At 46.1% G+C, this 20,873-nt stretch overlaps 1 protein-coding gene across 1 annotated transcript in view; it reads left to right on the forward strand.

Moving 5' to 3' along the window:
* Positions 1-326: 326 nt before the first annotated feature.
* The window catches only part of NKTR (natural killer cell triggering receptor), a 54,889-nt gene continuing 34,342 nt past the window's right edge, over positions 327-20,873 (forward strand). Inside the window, exons 1-5 of the mRNA XM_066584850.1 lie at positions 327-412; positions 7,473-7,549; positions 15,070-15,144; positions 15,328-15,435; positions 16,893-16,937. Of these exons, the coding sequence (XP_066440947.1) occupies positions 7,492-7,549; positions 15,070-15,144; positions 15,328-15,435; positions 16,893-16,937 (286 nt within the window). The 5' untranslated portion in view covers positions 327-412; positions 7,473-7,491. The remainder of the gene's footprint in view (positions 413-7,472; positions 7,550-15,069; positions 15,145-15,327; positions 15,436-16,892; positions 16,938-20,873) is intronic.

A 20,873-nucleotide genomic window follows, 5' to 3' on the forward strand; every position in this document is an offset into this window, starting at 1 on the left:
AGAAAAACCAGGCGCGCCGTGATTTTATTTTAGGCCATCAGTATTTGAGTAGGTCGTTATGACTGTAATTATCAGCATTCTGCAGCTCGCAGTAAATTCTGTTAATGAGATCCTATCAGCATCCGACCTAAAAACATGCATTACTCATACTCTGTGCTCATTCATTAGGCCGCAAGGCATGCTGGGAGTTGTAGTTCATCTGGCTATCACAGATTCCCCCTACTGTTCACACACTGGTATCTCTAGTATCTCTCCCAGTGCATGGCTGCAGACAGGCGTTCACAGCGGGCAGCCCCTCGGACGGCTCTACTCCCAGCTCTCCGTGCGGCGGAGGACCCCTGACGCTCCGCCCCTCTTGCGGAGTAAGGACATCGAGGAGGAGGAAACCGGACGGTGAATGAGACGCTGAGGGGTAAATACACGTCACACCGCACGTATATATATATACCCTCGTCACAGTGCTGTAGTGGCCCTCACTGTATACAGCCCTATATACTCCATACACACCCAGCACCCGGGGCTGAGGGGTAAATACACGTCACACCGCACGTATATATATATACCCTCGTCACAGTGCTGTAGTGGCCCTCGCTGTATACAGCCCTATATGCTCCATACACACCCGGCAGAGGGGTAAATACACGTCACACCGCACGTATATATATACTCGTCACAGTGCTGTAGTGGCCCTCACTGTATACAGCCCTATATGCTCCATACACACCCAGCACCCGGGGCTGAGGGGTAAATACACGTCACACCGCATGTGTATATATATATATATATATATACACCCTCGTCACAGTGCTGTAGTGCCCCTCGCTGTATACAGCCCTATATGCTCCATACACACCGGGGGCTGAGGGGTCGGTATGGGGTACTTTTACGGAGACCGATTGTTGCCCGCACAATTGCGCTTTCTTGTGACTGTCGGGCGTGTAAACGCCCGGTTCGCCTGTAACACTTCTGCGCTGTGTCTTACGTGTAAACTGCACTAACGGCACGCGGTGGATGGATCTCTTTAATTGTTATGGGTTCGGTCGTACATCCGTTTTTTTGGGCCCGCATTTCGGTTGTGCAAAAAACACCCCCGCAGCGCCGTATTCCGCCCCCGTTGGCTCATATTAAGCTTAGCTGGCCATTGAAATCCAAGACGGGAGGCCTGCGGGATTTGTTTTTTTAAATGTGCGTCCAAATACGTTACGCTCATCCTGAAAATGTGCGCAGAAATACGCCCGTGCCCGTGTGATAAACGTATCCATGCGTTTGGGGTGCGTTTAGCGTAAATGCTGCGAATTTTCGTCTTCAGAAAATCTACTGCAAAATCGGAATAATTTCCGCATCAAAAAATGACTCACAATCGTCTGCAGAGCTCGCCGCCGCCCGAACGGGTGAAATGCAGATCCGCAACAATGGCGCAGATTTTGACTTGGTTTTCAATACGAATTGCGCCTCAGATTTCCGCAGCATTTCCACCAAGGCCGCTCACACGTGCGTGCAGAGAGCACCGCGCCATACCGCAGCGTTTACCGCAATTTCACGCTGGTTTTTTTCGAATGCAGGTTACAGCATTTTACAGCGTTTTGTTAAGCCGCTCGTCATGGTGACGGGTGATGAATGCGTGAAAAAAGCAGCGTTAGAAATGCAGCATTCGAGCGCTGGTCTGCGAGGCCCGATGAGATCAATGGCGGCGTTTTACTGCGGTTAATGCCGCGATGAACACAAACATACTGCGTAATCCGTAAATATGGAGGCGCGTCCGGTCTGACCTCAGTGGAGTTCAGGGTAGGAGACCAGTGGTCAGTGTATTTCCAGCAGCCCATTGAGATGAATGGCGCGGTGTTACTGCGGGTGGGTGTGGCCAGCCCCAGTAATATGGAGAACGGTGGAGAGTGATGAAGGTCAATCGTGGTGCAACCTGTTTACGTAAACCCACCGTGTTGGTCGCGTCACCGAGGCGCCTCCTAACTTCTGCGTGGTTCTAAAGCCCCGTAAATACGGCGTAATTACTGCGCAAATCGCTCATCGGATCTCCCATGCAGACCTGAACATCATTTGTCTGGCGCCGCGTCGGTCCGTGAAATCAGGCCGTCGTTTATCTATAAAGGACGGCCTGCCTACTGTGAATACTGGCAAGCGTGGCGGAGCGTTCTCCCTGGCGCACTCCGTTCACTGAGCGCCGCTCCTCCTGTGTACAGCACAGCAGCGATGGTCGGCTAGTACCTGCCTACAGCTTCCGCATCCGTTCCAGCGCTATAGACAGACCCGTCCTCGCCGGCTCTTTCACGCAGGCGAGAAACGTGCGCAAGAAAGAAACACGTAAACATGCATGCATTTCTAAGCACACATTCGCGTTGTGAAATGCGCGGTACATGTTGTTTTTTGTGGTTTTTTACGCTTTGATCTGTTTTGCTCCCTTTTTGATGCCGTACGTTTTCCATTGATTGCAATGTTGAAAAATATATGCGTTTCTATGCGTTTCATTTGCGGGACGGAGGCGCCGCGGGCTGCGGTTTTCAATCTCACAAAGCAACGCAGGGAAATGTAGGCGTTGCTAAATGTAGTGAAACGTTTGCGCTGGAAGCCTGCGAGTCCAAGAAAGGCTGGTTTTCATATGGTTTTTGGCGTAAAAACATGCTTTTCCCATGCGGCCGCGTGGATGGGCCCTCGCCGTGCGTTGGAGAGTAGGTCAGCCCTGCTTAAGGACGGGGCGCAGCAAACACTCGGAGCGCTCTCAGCTGTGCCCCAGTAATGATGAATGGCCGGAGCTTGAGGCAGAGCGTGCTCTCAGCGCTGCGGGCATGCTCTCACTGCTGTCATGTCCCCCTCGGACAGCCCTGCTGATTCTGCTAGTCACTTATGTTGTGTAGTTTTTCTGTACGGACAGTGAAGCAGCAGCTCCCAGTGGGGAACAGGTTTGGGGTCTCCATGAGGTGGCGCTCCCCGCCGTGACTGACATCTTCCTCAGCATGCAGTATAATAGCCATAAAGATACCAATCCCAGAGAGCTGGCAGCACCTCACGAGTACAGCAGAGTCATCTGACGCCAGGCGCCGTATCTATATGTACACTATACACTTATATCATCCCTCACGTATCCTCATACACATGTACACCATACTGTTCTGTAATCCCCCTAATATTAACCATATGTACACTGCAGTCCTGTAATCCCTCATATATCCCCATATATATACACTATTCACTTCCATGTATGCACCAAATGGGCAATGTATAATTCCCCATACATCCTCATATGTTCCACATATACAGTCCTATAGTCCCTCATATATCCCTGTTATCCATATGTACACTGTATAATTCCCCGTACATTATACCTTCACATCCATATATGCATCGGATGCTCACTGTACAGATTTGTAACTGCTCATACATCCTGATATGTCCCATATAGATACTATACACTCCTCTAATTCTTCATGCCATATGTACACTATACAGTCCCATACCCCCTACATATCCTTGTGTTACCCATATGTACACTATACAGTCCCATACCCCCTACATATCCTTGTGTTACCCATATGTACACTATACAGTCCCATACCCCCTACATATCCTTGTGTTACCCATATGTACACTATACAGTCCCATACCCCCTACATATCCTTGTGTTACCCATATGTACACTATACAGTCCCATACCCCCTACATATCCTTGTGTTACCCATATGTACACTCTACAGTCCCATACCCCCTACATATCCTTGTGTTACCCATATGTACACTCTACAGTCCCATACCCCCTACATATCCTTGTGTTACCCATATGTACACTCTACAGTCCCATACCCCCTACATATCCTAGTGTTACCCATATGTACACTCTACAGTCCCATACCCCCTACATATCCTTGTGTTACCCATATGTACACTCTACAGTCCCATACCCCCTACATATCCTAGTGTTACCCATATGTACACTATACAGTCCCATACCCCCTACATATCCTTGTGTTACCCATATGTACACTCTACAGTCCCATACCCCCTACATATCCTTGTGTTACCCATATGTACACTCTACAGTCCCATACCCCCTACATATCCTTGTGTTACCCATATGTACACTGTACCTTCCCATACCCCGTACATATGCTTGTGTTACCCATATGTACACTATACAGTCCCATACCCCCTACATATCCTTGTGTTACCCATATGTACACTATACAGTCCCATACCCCCTACATATCCTTGTGTTACCCATATGTACACTCTACAGTCCCATACCCCCTACATATCCTTGTGTTACCCATATGTACACTATACAGTCCCATACCCCCTACATATCCTTGTGTTACCCATATGTACACTCTACAGTCCCATACCCCCTACATATCCTAGTGTTACCCATATGTACACTCTACAGTCCCATACCCCCTACATATCCTTGTGTTACCCATATGTACACTATACAGTCCCATACCCCCTACATATCCTTGTGTTACCCATATGTACACTCTACAGTCCCATACCCCCTACATATCCTTGTGTTACCCATATGTACACTCTACAGTCCCATACCCCCTACATATCCTTGTGTTACCCATATGTACCCCATACAGTTCAGTGATTTCTCATGCATTCCTCTGTTCTCCATATGTCCTATATAGAGTCCTCTCCCATATATACATTCTATGGTCTTACAGACTGGCTTATGTTAGCTGAGTGCAGTTTGCCATGTATGCTCTTGTAGACTGTATAGCAGCTGGGGTGTCTATAGGTGACCCTTCTTCGTCCAGCCCTCATCTGATATTTGGGATGTCCCTTATGGTGACGTACGCTGGATCTAGTTCTTTAGAGCAGCATGTGAAGTTAGAGGGGGATTTCCTCCATGCTGCCGGCCGGACGCGTCCCACAAGCATGCAGAGTCCTGGCTGGTAGCCGGACCGGAGGCCACAAATGCCAACCTCCAGCGCTCCTCCGTAAAGGACATCCATGAGCTCTGCCGCTCTCTCTGCTTGTTGTCAGTGAATGGGAAGATCCATCCTGACCGAATATAATACTTCTCGCTGAATAATAATTGTCGCCGTTTAGCCGCTCTCATACAGCCGTCTGCGTAAAACCATGTGTGATTCACACAGGGCTTTACTGCTGCGGAGCCGGGCTTATCACTGCATATGTCACTGATATTGTTCTGCGCACGACAGCTAATCTCGCGCGCGCTGTCATGTGCAGTCTTCCTTTTTTTTTCTGTTTACGTTTCCCGCGCTGTCGCTTCACAGCGGCGTGTACATACACCGCCCCATACGCAATACCTTGTGTTGATTATGTGCCTATAGAGAACAATGGATTCTCGCTCGTAGTACACAGCAAAATAGAACATGCTGCGTCATTTCTTGCTTTTGTGTATTACGCCATTCCTGCATGCAGATATGAGTGAAAAAGCATAAGGCAATGTATTTGATTGCCTGCGAATAACGTATATCACCCTCACGTACATCGTAATACGCCGTAATATTACGCTCTTGTGAGCCCGGCCTTTACCTGTGTCCTAATCATTGGTTACACTGTATCCGTTGTGAACTCCAGGCTGTATAACTCAGGCCGGGCTCAAACAAACGTATTTGCGGCTGCGTTTTACACGCACCATGTATGCATGCATAACACGCGGTAAATGGCGTCATGGAAAGTGCATTGATTCTCATTGTTCCGCGCACACTTGTGTATATCTGCGAAAGATGTGCGCGGAAAGAGAGCGCAGGATGTTTTTTCTTACCGCATATTACGCACATATTACGCCTGTTGTCCTCTATGGGTGCTTCCAAAATGCAGCGCATACCAGATTACATTGCATATGTGCTAGGAGACAAGAGAAGGAAATTGAAGAAGAAACCTGGAAGCGAGTGCAGGACGGCACGCGTAAAATACGCCGTACATGCGGAGGCATACGCGAGTAAAACACAAGGATACGCAGTTCCATATGTCGGTAAAACGCTGTGTTTTTTTTTTTGGGTCACAGCATATTACAATACAGCCGTGTGAGCCGACTCTACAGAGGATTGTCTAGACTGAAAACAATTGTAACAAGCTCTCAGCTGTGAGAAGTCATGATGAGTTTTCAGCTTTTGGATGTAAACCAGAATGTCCACATTCACTTACAGCAAGCGGAGGTCTTGAGACGCAAAGCCTATTAGAAAGCTGCAGAACGTTCCATTATACGATGGTTAAAGGGTCGCTCCCATCCATCACCGCTGGTTACAAGATGGCCGAACCTCGGCTGCACCTCGCTGTTTCCCTAACTCCCATAGAAGTCAATGAGTCACGCAAACAAAGTAGCACAGCGAGGTGCGTTATGCCTGCAGCTCTCCAGTGGGGCTCATTCACACGACTGTGGTTTTTGGCTCTTATTCCGGCCGCGGTGAATGGAGTCCGTGAAAGTAAATAGATTATCATTGATGCGTTCACATTAGAGTGTAAACCCTGCGGGTCGATACGTATGAGAAGTAGATCGCAGCACGCTGTATCTCTCTGCGGAAGCCCAATACTGTTGTTTGGCAGTGTACGCAACTCTGTCTATACACAATTCATTACATATGGGCGGCGTTTTCATATACAACCCCACTATGAAACAGCGGGGAATTTTAAAAAAACAGCGTCGCACTGCGCATGTCTGTATGCGTGAGATACGCGGTCATGTGCAATGCGCTCGCTGCCATATGCGGTCCCCCACAGTGTTTTCCTGATACGGTCGTCTGAATACACCCTCATTAGGCCGGGCTCTATACACCCGTGCGATACGCGGTAGCTCGTAGGCAAACAATTACGTCACCTTATGCAATTCCGCTCACATTTGCGTGTCAGAATTTCCTAATCCGCGAGCACAAAACAGAATGCAGTATGTTCTATTTTTCGCATACATACACGAGAAGAGACCATTGTTTCTCTCTTGTCACATATATACCCGCAGCCTATACACAATTACATTGCGTATGGGCTGCAGCTATACAGGTCTTTGCCAAGCGACGGCGCAAAAAATCTGAACGGAAAACACCAGATGTATGGCGCAGGATTTCCTGCGTGAGTACGTGCTCATGCGCGGTGCAATCACACCACCAAGCGTGGCCACATGGAGGGTCAAGGCCAGGTTCACAGCTGTAAAACGCTGGGGGGGGGGGGGCTGCGGCGTTTTGCGTTTACAGCCGAGTGAGCCCGCCTTATGGGAAGAGTAGAATTCCCTGTGCTGCACTGTTTGCAAACTCAGAGTTACGGAAGCTGCGTAGTGCGGAGCGCTCCGTTATGGCCATCGTCCAGATAGGACTGCACAATCCCTCTAAGCCCTTATAGGTCTCTTTCACCTGTGAGATGGCTCCCCCTACTGGTACCTGCGGGAGGAGCCTCATCTACCCACTTTAGCTGGCTGAGTTGTGAGATGACGATGGTTCCCACAGGAGGAAGTTCTGCTTTTTACACTTTGCAGTGCTGATAATCTGCTTTCTTCCGTGAAGGTCGTGTCGGAGGCGCAGGATGGCAGAGAAGGCTCGTCCCCAGTGCTTCTTTGAGGTGGAGATTAACAGGGAACCCAGTAAGTACAAGTCCAGCCACTTGTCTTGTCTGTGTGGAAACTTTTTTGATCTGTTTTTCTGTCTGCTTGTCTCGGACCAGCAGTCAACAACACGTCACTTTACAGCTGTTGCAAAACTACAACTCCCAACTATTGTAGCTATGGGGTTGCAATCTTGCAGCAGCTTGAGAGACACATGTTATCTTATTCTTTGTTTTTTACCATCTGTTATGCCTGCTTGTTCCTATAGATCTCCGCTGTCATAGAGACATATGTACAGTATAATGTCACAGAGGCTGAACAGGACCGCACACTACACTATCAACTCACGCCGTTATCTGCCATGTTTTGCAGAACCTTTTATTTTACCTTGCTGATAAGGGGGTTGTTGCTGGCTTCCTTCTATCTGTGATCAGCTGTCACCGGTACTGCTACCTGGGCTGAGTGCTTGCAGGGAGCATTATCGGTGTCCCATAAGGTTCAGGGCATGAAGTGGGAGATGTGTTCTGATCTGGCTTCTAAAAGGGTTGCCCAGCCTAATGCCCCTCTATATTAAGAAAATGCCCAATTGGGCTCACCTGAACCACGTAAAGAGGAAACGCTTGCATTTTCATAGGGCACAAATTCAGGTGTAGCAGATGGAGAGCACCGTATGGAGCTGTGCTCATCAGACACAAGTTTGCTGAAGCACAAACACCTGTCTCGGCACTCAGTACACATTTAATATCTGAATAAAAATGTCTAACCATTATATATACTAACCACATAAAAATATAAGGTTCTTAGCACATATTTTGATCAAAACATGTGTGCCCATCCGCCAATGTCCAGGTGACCATGCTTATGAATGGGTCCTAGTTAGAGATAAGTGAGTATACTCGCTAAGGCACATTACGCGAGCGAGTAGTGCCTTAGCCGAGTATCTCCCCGCTCGTCTCTAAAGATTCGGGGGCCGGCACGGGTGACAGGTGAGTTGCGGTGGGGAGCGGGAGGGAGAGAAAGGTCCCCCTCCGTTCCTCCCCGCCCCCCGCAAGCCCCCAAATCTTTAGAGACGAGCGGGGAGATACTCGGCTAAGGCACTACTCGCTCGAGTAATGTGCCTTAGCGAGTATACTCGCTCATCTCTAGTCGTAGTACTAACGGATACCTGTCTTTTGGGCCTGAGCCTTAAATTGATTCCGGGTAGAAGGATGCCAGGCTCTGATTAAAATGACTTGGGAAACTTAGTGCATAAAAGGAAGAAAAGCAAGAAAGGAATAACCCCACAGCCTAAGGACAGAGGTAACCTTAAAAAAAAACAACTCCACAGAGAACAAATGCCCTGGCAAAAAATTTAGGAAGAGAGACCGACCAATCCCAAGAACAGGGATACGTACTTAAGTAAAAGGTTAAAGGGGTTGTCTCGCGAAAGCAAGTGGGTCTATACACTTCTGTATGGCCATATTAATGCACTTTGTAATATACATCGTGCATTAAATATGAGCCATACAGAAGTTATTCACTTACCTGCTCCGTTGCTAGCGTCCCCGTTGCCATGGTTCCGTCTAACTTCGGTGTCTTCTTGCTTTTTTAGACGCGCTTGCGCAGATGCATCTTCTCCCTTCGGCTGGTCTTGGAAGCATCGGCGTTTTGGCTCCGCCCCCTTTTCGCGTCATCGCGTAGCTCCGCCCCCCGTCATGTGCCGATTCCAGCCAATCAGGAGGCTGGAACCGGCACACGTCATGGGGCGGAGCTACGCGATGATGCGTACAAGGGGGCGGAGCCAAAATGCCGAGCGGAGCCGAAGGGAGAAGAAGGGAGAAGACGGATCTGCGCAAGCGCGTCTAAAAAGGCAAGAAGACACCGAAATTAGACGGAACCATGGCGACGGGGACGCTAGCAACGGAGCAGGTAAGTGAATAACTTCTGTATGGCTCATATTTAATGCACGATGTATATTACAAAGTGCATTAATATGGCCATACAGAAGTGTATAGACCCACTTGCTTTCGCGAGACCACCCCTTTAAAGACATACTGCAACATAAGGTATAATAAGCGAGAGGGGGAAGGGATGGAGGGGGGGAGAGAGACAACTCGCAAACAAAACAAATTCACAAACACGATCAGCCAGTGTGGACTCACAATTGTTCATTTTGTTAACAAATGTTATATTTTCAAATACATGTAAACTTGTACCAGAGAACTCACAATTATTCTCAAAAAAAAAAAAAAGTTTTACATTTTGATCACAAACTTGTTATTTAAGACCCCCTGCGTGGGGACATTTCAGAATATATCTTACTGTTAAAATTGAAAACTTAATAAAATACTTTGAGACAAAAAATGACTTGGGAAAGATGGGTTTCCCACCTTTAACAGATACCTCTCTTTAGGCCTGAGCCTTCAGGGAAAGTAGGATACCAGGCTGCAGAGTTAAATTAGAACGTCATGGGGTAGATGGGTGAAAGGAGCGCCAACACAACTGGAGGCAGCCAGGGCTCCACAAACACAAGGTCTGCACATCCAAAAAATGAATGCCTCTGTGCATGTAAGCCATGCTGGGATCGAAATAGAAAAAGAGACTTGGAGATTTATGAGCCACGTGCTTCTGCTTGTAATGTATTGGCGCAGTTAGGGTTTACGTGTACATTAATGTGTTAGATGTGCAGCCGCTCTGACCTATAGATGGGAACGAAGACTTAAAGTTCTCCCATGGAATACATTTATCCCCTATCCACAAGTCCGACTGCCGGGATCCCCACCGATCCATGGAATGGAACAGCTGTGCGCATGCTTGACTGCCACTTCATCGGCATGAAGGAGGGCAATACGTTTGTCAATCTCCCTTGTCCCATAGAAGTGAATGGAGCGATAATCTAACGCGCGCTCCGTCCACTCCATTCACATGGCCGCTACTTGGACTGCACAGTTCCTGCGATCACTAGGGTTCCTAGCGGTCGGACCCCAGTGATCAGACATTAATGCGCTACTTTTTAGATAAGGGAATAAATGGCTTTAGTAGAAAAATAACTGTAAGGTCTTCGAGGTTGCAGCCCTTAATAATCTATAGAAGGCTCCGCCTCTGGTTTCCCTATGTTGCAGTACCCTCCTATTACACACATTTACAGGCTGCGCCCGTATTGTAAGTCCTGCGGGCTTCTATCCTGTGTATCTATGGAGGACGCAGTCATCAGCTTCCCCCACTAAGTTACCCCTATGTTCACATCTTGTTTGACTAAGGCCGATTTTGCATGGGCGAAATAATCACGTGATGCGAGAATGAGTAAAAACGCAGAATTATAAAACCAATGATTTTCTTCACATTTGCAATGTTTTCGCTAATGTGATGCTGCGAGAAAAAAAATTGCGGCATGTCCTATCGTTCTGCAATTTGCGTTTTTTTGTTTGTTTGTTTTTTATTTCTCATGTTTTCCTATGGAGCCTCCTTTTTTTGGCATCACAACGCACGAACTTGCGATTTTTAACATTAAAAAGTCCTATTGACTTTTGCGCAAGATAATCGCAAGCGGCACTGATGTTTTTGTGAGAAAAAGCAGCGCTGGTGCTCCAAAATCGCAGGAAAAAAGACACCATTTTGACTCAGTTTTCTCGTGGTAATATCATGATCACCCTGTGAAACTTCCCCAAGGCTGTATTCGTACGGGCGATTAAAAACATGCGAGTTCTGGGTGTTTGCAGGACGCACAGAACTCGCACGTAGTAATAACACATTTCTAATGGGTTCATTTACAGCGGTAGGTCCTATTTTCGTGAGAGTCTTGCACAATGACAGGACTTGCAATGTGTGGCGTCTCGCACGCACGGGGTGAACGTGTGCTGTGCGATGTGAGTCGTGCTGAGAATCCCCAGAGCAACTCGTTATCGACTCTGTGAATACGGCCTTTTCAGTGGATGTATAGCTGTTTTCTTCTAGAACGAAGGGATCCGGATATATATATATATTCACTAACGTCCCAGCGTAATATTCTCCAGTCCATATCCTACAACAAATACACCCATTTGTATTTTCTAAATTTGCCAAAATTGATTCTCAAACCCGGACAAATGTATACGCAAATAAACCGGCAAAACCAGAATTGGGTGAAATAATCCTGATTGTGTAAGAGGGAACATTTCAGTTTGGCTGTGTGCCAGATCTGAAGCCGTAGTACGCCGGCAGTAGTATCCCATGAAGAGTTCCCTACCCCCCTCTAACGCCATATGTTTGTACGGAGGGGTTTCATACATACTGTACATTATAGGTCATAGACCGATTTTCCTTGTGCATATAGAAAAAGTAGAAAACTATGAAAAAATAAAATATGGCTTCCCTGTAACTTTTTCTAATCATCAACTTAGTACCCAGCACTGTAGTCATGGCGTGGTACAATCTCCCGTCAGCGGCTGATCGGTCATTGTACTTCCTCCTGTGTATGAAAGAGGACACTATGAGGTGCCTTCAGCTGAACAAGCGGCTCCTTGTCATGGTTCCATAGTAGGGCCGGAGCAGCGACGCATGCAGACAATACATGGATTGTAGATAATGCCTTGTAAGGGAAAGGAAATCTGTTGATTTAAAGTGATGCCGCACCTAAAAGCTGTGTACTTTTATGCAATCTATCCCTCTCTGCTATCAGCTAATGCAAACCTGGATTAGGTGTGGTTAATAGGAGTTGTCTTCTCAAGTTCTTTTGGGCCATTTTTATGAAAATGGACTGAGGACCCTTAAGGCCATCACTGCAATTCTCACAACGTGCGTCGCTCATCTTTCCCAGACTTTTTCTTTAATAACCTACCTCTTCTGCATCGCTGTGTTCCTGCATATTGCTGCATAGATAAGGAGATTCAGATTTCAAGAGAAGCTAGATGAGGCACTTGTGGCTATTTTACTAGTGATTGCCATCGAGCTTTTTAAAAGGGAAATTCTCTCTAAAGCAAAGCACTATTTTTAAAGGGATTGTTAACTATTAATGGCCTATATTATATTGCAAGCCAAGTTCCCATTCATTTCAATGGGAACCTGGCCTGCAATACCAAGCTTGGCCACTACAGTGTGAACAGAGCTGCCTGTTTCTTACACATCAGCTTCGTGTAGAAGCACACTGGCACAGCGAACAGATGATCGCCAGGGGGTCCTTGTTGATGGACCTACGAATGACCTATTCTAAGGATCGGCCTTTAACCCTTTCTAATCCAATTTCCCTGCTACCCGCATCCTTCCCAGCACTTATTTATTTTGGGTGGGAAAGCACGTTGTGGATTCCTTGGAATTAGGCCACTTCCACATGGGCGATTTTTCTCGCAGCGTGACAAGTGGCATGTATGTAGAGCCCATGCTTGCCTATAGGTTCTTCCACACAAGCGATGTTTTGTAGCCTGTGACATTGCGAGACTATAAAATCGCGGCATGCTCTATACAGCTGCGATTTGCGATATTTTGTAGCCCATGTTTTCCTATGGACCCTTCCTTTGCGTTGCATCGCTTCACATGAAAACGCAGTTTTCGCACGGTGCAATGCAACCTAGATAGTAGGAAATCCTACTGTCAAAGCTTTAAAATAAGCCCTAGCTGCATAAAAAACCCACATACATCACCTAAAAAGCGCTGTCAGCTCCGCTGTGTCTTCTCCCTGGTCCCCGGGATTTGTTTTCAAGCATCTCTTCTGGTCAGGGATTGGAAAATCCCCACCTCCGGAAAGCGCTGCCTGTGATTGGCTGAGCGCCGTAGAGCTTCCTGCAGGCAGGGATTTTCCAATCCCTGACCAGAAGAAATGCTTGAAAACAACTGCCGGGGACCAGGAAGAAGATACGGTGGAGCTGACAGCGATTCTTAGGTGATGCATGTGGGGTTTTTTTGTTTTTTTTAAACGCAGCTAGGGCTTATTTGCAAGGTAGGGCTTATATTTTAATGCCCCCCCCCCCCAGCCCCCGAAAAGCACCTAACTTTGTAGCAACATGTGCAACTTTTGTAGCTACGCAAAATCGCAATACTGCCGCAAGAAAACGCAGCGATATCGCACAGACCACCAAAGCGATATCGCATCTCTTCTGGATATGTACAATATACACACTGCAGAGGAGAGCTGCAACATCGTAGCTCTCCTCTGCATACTGTAATGCGCATATACAGAAGGGAACTGCGATGTCTGATCTCTCGCCTGCATACTGTAATATACATATATAGAAGAAAGCTCCGACATCACAACTCTCTTCTGCATAGTGTTGGAAGAGGTCCAACACCTGTTTCTGACAGCGGACCTATGATGGGAAATGTCAATGTTGGACGAGGTCTGACACTTGATTGGAAAGGGTTAATGGCTTACAAGAGCACAACCCCTTTAAAGCATACCTGACTTTTCAGAATAAGTTGTCATTTATACATGAGGAATAACACTCTATCTGGCCATTACATGACTTGTATCCTGCATTTTTCTCCAGTTTTCCCTCTGCAGGCTTAATCTCTAATTCTCAGTTCTTTCTGTGCTAGTGGCTGTAGACTGCTGCTATGTTGTCTTTTGTTCCCTGCACATGGAGAAAATTGCAGATTCTGTCCCCTAACACAAAAAGCAGCATCATGCAGAATAGTGTATAGCAGTGCAGATGTGATTTCGGTAGCTAGAACATAGTAAACAACTTTCCATTAGCTCCACATTCTTGTGAGTTCCTTCCTCTCCCTAGACTTCTATGGGCAGGGTTAGACATCACAGTTCCATGAAAAATGCCCATAGAAAAAGCCCATGGCCATGAATGCCCACAGGAAAATTGCCCACATGGAAATTTGCCCACACATGTTTTTGCACCAAGTTATGGATCTGTGATATTTGGGGTGAGGATGTTCACATGATATGTGATCTGATTGTGATTTTTGAGTTGACTAGCACACCAGTCAGTAATTACCATCAATAGATAGATAGTCTGGTCTCGTCACTCGCTGCTCCTGCTGGTGACTGATTTCTCTCCGCAGCACAAGCAGCAAGCAGTGTGATCCGGAGAGTCTCTACCACTGCTGTCTGTACTCGGAGTTATCACTGTGTTATCGGTGGTCTTGCATAGGACTGCAGGGAACGTTCACTACATTAGCTGGCTTGCTACAATTAACACTAGCTAATGCTACATTTACAAGAGACTACTGTCTTCTAAACGACCGTACGAGCGAGTGACGTCGCTGCTAGTTATTAGCGCTCGTCCAGAGCGGTTAGACAGGCAGATCCCAGCTGAGTATCGCCGATTTCTCCCTCAGCGCTTCATATTCTATGTGAAGCCCTTGAAAACACACTGCAGTCTGTCATCCGAGCTTCCATAGTGCGCTGTCTTCTATCAGGAATTCAGTAGCATTCTGGATTTTGCTTTGGATGTGACTGGAGAAGGGAACGTGTCATTAAAAATCTGCTTCCTGTTGAGCCAGTCTGAACAAGCAGAGCTGCAGTGTAAAGTATGGGGGTGAGGAAGGCAGATCAGTAAACTAAGCTTCTGGTGGGAGTAGATGTGCAGTTTCCACAGACGACAGAACAGCAGCCTGAAGGTATAATATTATATCAGTCTTTTCTTTTCTTCCCACAGTTGGCCGAATTGTATTTCAGCTCTTCTCTGATGTCTGCCCAAAGACTTGCACAAACTTCCTGTGCTTATGTACAGGTAGGTGAATGCGGTTTATCCCAGTTGTTGTCCAGATATGAGCAGGTTTCTTTTTTTTTTTGCCTCCTCAGATCTTAGAAGTAACGACCGAGAAACGTATGTATGTGATCCGAGTCGCACCCTGTGCACCATCCCACACACCCGGGCCGTCGCTGATGGTTTCTCCTCTTTTTACCCTCCTAGGTGAGAAAGGAATCGGAAAAGTAACAGGAAAAAAGTTGTGGTATAAGGGTTCCACCTTCCATCGAGTTGTGAAAAGCTTTATGATCCAAGGTGGTGACTTCAGTGAAGGTAATGTGGAAGTGGTTATGTGATGGGGCGAGGGTCCTGGATATAATATAGTATCAGTATCAGTTAACACTTTCACTGCCGATGACATATGTAGGACTTCACTTCAAACGTTTGCAGCGGCTAGAATATTAGGGATAAAGCTTAGCTCTTGGCATCCTATTAAAGAGTTTTCCAGTTTCAAGAATTATTGGTGATGATGGGGGAAGAACACAGCAAACTACACTTGAGTCCTCCAGGCCAGTCTATTATGTACATTTTCTGCAGTGCTTACCTTGGTTATTTATCCATGTGAGCACTGCAGCCAATAGCATGTTTTGCAGCAGACATCAGTGATGTCCTGTAAATGGGTCAGGGCTTAAATTAGAAGCCCATGTGATTTTGTAAATGGGATGTCACCAGGGCCAAAGACCTACTGACGTCACGGGTCACATAGGCAGTAGTCCATGGGACGGCTGTTGGGCGCTTATGTGCCTCAGTCATCCCACATAAAGGTGCCTTTAGAGTTAAAAGTTACTGTACGGGTTAGAAGACAACTTTTGAATTCTCTGGGGATTTCATCCATTGGGGCCCCCACCAGACCTAAGACCAGGTTCCTGAAGGTTCTTGCTGCAGCTGAGCAGGCACATCACCGTTCCATTCTTTTCAGTGGGACTGCCAGAGATAGCCAAGCGCTTGAACTCAACAATCTATGGCAGTCCAATTGCAATCATCGGAGTGGTGGTGCATGTGCTTGACCGTGACCTCATTCATTGGGGACCTCTGTTCTTGGGAATGGTTGGACCCCATATATAATGAAAGCCCTCACTCACTGACTGACTCGCCACTAATTCTCTAACTTCCCGATGTTGTACGAACCTGAAATTTGGCAGGAGCATTCTTTAGGTCCTAAATGGGAAAATTAAAGGGGTTACAACTCAAAAATTCAACGCTAAGTGCAAAAGTATTGGCACCCCTGTGTAATGTAACTTCCCGATGTCAAACAAACATGAAATTTGGCACAACCATTCATTAGCTCCTAAATAGGAAAATTAAAGGGGTCACAACTCGATTATTCAATGCTAATTGCAAAAGTAAGTGCACCCCTATGTAATATAACTTCCCGGTGTCATACAGGTGTGAAATTTGGTGTGAGCATTCTTTAGATCCTTAATGAGGAGAGTGGGAGGGTTGGCACATTCTGCAGAGGGACATCCGTACATGCAGCTTGACAATAATCTAACGCTCCTCTGTGTGTATACATATTTTATTCCTCGGTTCCTCTAAAGTATCCTAGACTTCATAAAAATTTTCCGTGCGAACAACACGTAAACACCTCTATCAAATCAACTCGGGCGAGGCTGGGTATATCAGCTACTAGTGAATATATCTACAGAATTAATCAGCACAGAGTTCTGTATTTCTCTGCCCGCTTGTGTAATAAGACGACTAAAGGTGTTTGATGATATTTTGTATCTCAGGTAACGGGAAAGGCGGGGAGTCTGTTTTTGGCGGTTATTTTAAAGGTAAGGACACGGTCGTGTTTCCCTGTTATTGATGTATTTTTGTTTTTTTTTCTATTCCCGCTCTCCATGTGAAAAGGGTTAGAAAAACGTGTTTAATAAAAAAAAGAAAAATTCCAGCGTTAGACTTTCTTGCATGACTCTAATTTTTTGCATGATCCTTTCCATGTGCATGACCTTGGACCTGAATATGTTCAGAGTTTTATTTCTTAGCTGCTTATGTGTAGACAGGGATTTTCTAACTGTTTTATATGGTTATATTCAGTGTCATTCTCAGCATGGAGGTTAGGAACTTTTTTCATTGACAACTCCTATCTTCCTGCCTAAAACTGTCAACATATTCTTTTATTTATAGAGAATGTGATCTATTGCAAAATCCAAAGGTAAGAAAAACGCAAGCTCAGTAACTCGATAAATTCACTCTTCCCCTGCACCCTCCTCCCCCGCAGTCAATGGACTCTCTTCATCATTTCTCAAATTTCTGTTAAATAAAAAAAAACTAAATCCAAAAAATTGGGAGGACTGAACATGAATCTATTTACCGGTCATTTTGTCCATCGCTGTTACTGTCAGAACTTGTTTTACTGTCACTTTGTTTCCGACTAATCGTCTCAGTCCCTATATAGAGGAGCCTAGGCGGCTGCAAACCACGTGGCCCGTGTACAGTGGCTTCTGTTCTGTGATATGGATGTGTAATCAGCTCAGGGTTACGTCACATTCTTAGTACCAGCTCTGCCTAGAAATAGGTCTGGAAAAAGACAATGCTTTCCCAGGGTTTGCGTCTGTAGAGCGTGCATGTCCATAGGGGTTTCACTGAGGCTGGAAACGCACATGCAGGTTTTTGAAGCGCCATTTGCTCGCTGCATCTTGTAAGCTCAAGTCCTTGCATGTACTCCTGTGCAGGGAGAACCACCATTTAAAGGGGTTTTCCAGTTACAAAGTCATATTTTAGTACCAAATGACTGAAAGCAATAAAACACAGACCAGTCATCAGCCCCGGCGATCCAGCTTTGCGATTCCTCCGGTCTCTGACAGCGGAAGTCAGGTGACTGCTGCATGCCATTCTCTTGAGTGCCATGATGCCAGGAGTTCTGAATGGTGATATTGCGGCCTCTGATCGGTACGCCATGGTCACCTGACTTCTGCTTTCAACGGAGACTAGAAGGAAAGCGGGGCTGCAGCACTTGATCGCTGGGCTGAGGACGGGTAAGTGCCCTTAGTTTTATTTTCAGTCGTTTGGCATTAATTTTAAATATGACTTTGTAACCAGACATCCGCTTTAATGGCAAATGTTTACAACACCAGCGCAAAGACCCATCACCAGGATAAAATGAATTCCTTATTAGTGGTGTGGAGCATGCGAAGCTTCTGCTTTTAGTATCCGTGTGGATCTCTGTATAGTAATTTTTTAGGACATTTTTGGATCATTAATGAAGAATTAATTTCATCCTGGTGCTGTTTTCTTGTGCTCGGCTTCGATGCAGTGTTTTGTCAAAGCCAGAAGTGGGTCCAGCAGGAAGAAGTAGAAGTCCATCCTTTACTTTTGTTTCCTTTTGAATCCACTCATTAGCTCAAAAACTGCATGTGTGATTCCAGCCTTAAAAAGAACCCGTCGGGTTCTGTGAGCACCATGAAGTAAGTTTATGGGCTCATAGGACACGGGACAGTCGGGCCCAGGGGGCTGTGTTTTTATATTTCTGTCTCCCCATTCCTTCGCTGTCCTGCTGCTTGGTCCATGCATTGGACTCCTCTCTGCTTTCTGTGCATGCTTGCTGACTGCAGAGATGAGCTCGATGCATGGACCGAGCTGCGGTTTTGCAGGAGGACAACGAAGGAAGGAAAAAAGACATGCAAGTATAAAAAGCTCACTCCTTGGCTCAGTGACCCCCTGTCCTATGAGCCCAAAGACTTAGTTTATGGTACTTGTAGGACCTGACAGATTCCGTTTTAAGGGTTGAACCAGTTAATAATCATATAGTGAAACGTTCTGCAACTATTAAATATACATTGTGTTTCCTTCTCCTATGCAAGACTACTTACTGTCAGTGAAAAAGAGCAGTCAAAGCCTAAAAACCGTGTACAGACTCAGCGCTTCTCACAGCTGAGGGGTTTTTTCACAACCGTTAACTCTCCAGACAGGCCTAGAAATACTCCATGGATTTGTTTTTGTCCTGTCTAGTTTGTTACAAAACGTGTCAGTGCAGGGAGTCCCGAGGGTTCGGCTCACGGAGGACTGTCTACAGTGGTTGTAACTGTACCAAACCCGCAGCCGTGAGAAGTATAAGGGGGGATTCGCCACACAGCATATTTTCTGCAGGTGAAATCCGCAGTGGTTCATGATACAAGACAAGCGGATTCTGCAAGTCTCCTCCACATGCTGCTGCCGTTTTCTGAGCAGAAACTGGTATCCTGTGGCTTCTCCGATGCATAGCTTTCTTACACAGTTGCGGACATGCAGCAGGTTTCACCACTTCTATGTTTACAAGTAGGGTGCATGCTGCTTATTTTGCGCAAGGTAAAATTTGCAGCATTTACAATACAAGTTATGTCGATGCGATTTAAAAAAAAAAAAAAATCCCATCCTCATGGCGCGGAAAAATCTGTGTGGAATCTCCTGCGGAATTGACGTGCTGCATAATGTGAATCCTCAGCAGGTCAGTGCTGCAGATTTTCTTTGCTCGTTTCACTTTTTCAAATGAGGGGCTGAAATAAGCATGAAAATTCCCGGGTAACGTGGATTTTGATGTGGCTCCGCACCAAAACTGATTGCCGAAAATGGGCCAAGTGTGACGACACTCTTAAAGATGTATATTTTTCCCATCTGGGACTTTTATCGCATATCCACTTCTGAGATGCACAGCTATGTCAAATTTGGGCCCTCACCACCCCTGTCCGAGCTAAATGCTGTGGTCTGCTCCGAATTTATGGAAACAGCTGAGCAGGCTGCACTACACAGCTTCTGGAACTTGCATAAATGTCCATTACAGAAATGGCAACCTCTGCTGTTTCCCTAAGACGTTTATGGAAATATCCCATGGAAGTCCCAGATGGGAATACCCCTTGAATGTGGCAGGGGTGAAATTTGCAGTGAATCTGCAACAAAATATACATGTAACATGGGAGTGGATGTACCCTGTGGTCTGTATGGGTTTTTAACCTATAATTACAAAGAAAAGGCTTTAAATTCATTGACAGCAAGCTGCTATCTTTAAAGTGGTGATGAATCGAAACACAAAGTTGCAGGATTTTTCGCCATGCGATGACGAACCTTCATTTACTTGGGTAATCTCATTCCGGAGGGTTAGACTTCTGTACTTCTGCTGTAGCCATATGGCGAGGTCTGTATCCACTGAAGGCTTTCTTTTTGTTTTCTTTAAACAGTGTTCTCGTATAGGTAAGTGTGCACCACTCGCCGCCGCGCCTGACACTTCTTTCCATTCTAGTTTGCAGATAATGTGATTTCTTTTAATGTTTTTTGTTTTACTCGGGACTCTATTCAATCTTTAGCTCATTTAAAGCAAAGCTTTGTGTTTTACATCTATCCATAACATGAGTAGCTTTGAATTTGAGTTACATCATGATTTATACTCTAGTCACTCCCAGAGCTGCATTTACATTTGTTCGTACTTTTTTGGAATCCAAAAGCACAAACGCCCCCAGTAGTTTTGCTGAGCTCCTCTAATGCACTGCAATGGGGCCCCAATACCATCAAGGGGTCCAATTTGTATGAGAATTACTGCAAAGGGGGACTCTAGCAGAGTGACTAGTGCTTTCCAGTATTACACACAACTTTATCTAGTGTTTCATTCTCCTGACAGTAACCACTGAACATTGAAATGTACAGCAGTTGGACCCTCCTTTCTAAAACCATACTTTTGGGGTAGGGGTTGTAGGTACTAGTGTAGCAGGTCTCCACCAGAAGTATGGGTTGGCTGGCTT

Source organism: Eleutherodactylus coqui, chromosome 12 (assembly GCF_035609145.1).
Source record: "Eleutherodactylus coqui strain aEleCoq1 chromosome 12, aEleCoq1.hap1, whole genome shotgun sequence".
Classification (NCBI taxonomy): domain Eukaryota; kingdom Metazoa; phylum Chordata; class Amphibia; order Anura; family Eleutherodactylidae; genus Eleutherodactylus; species Eleutherodactylus coqui.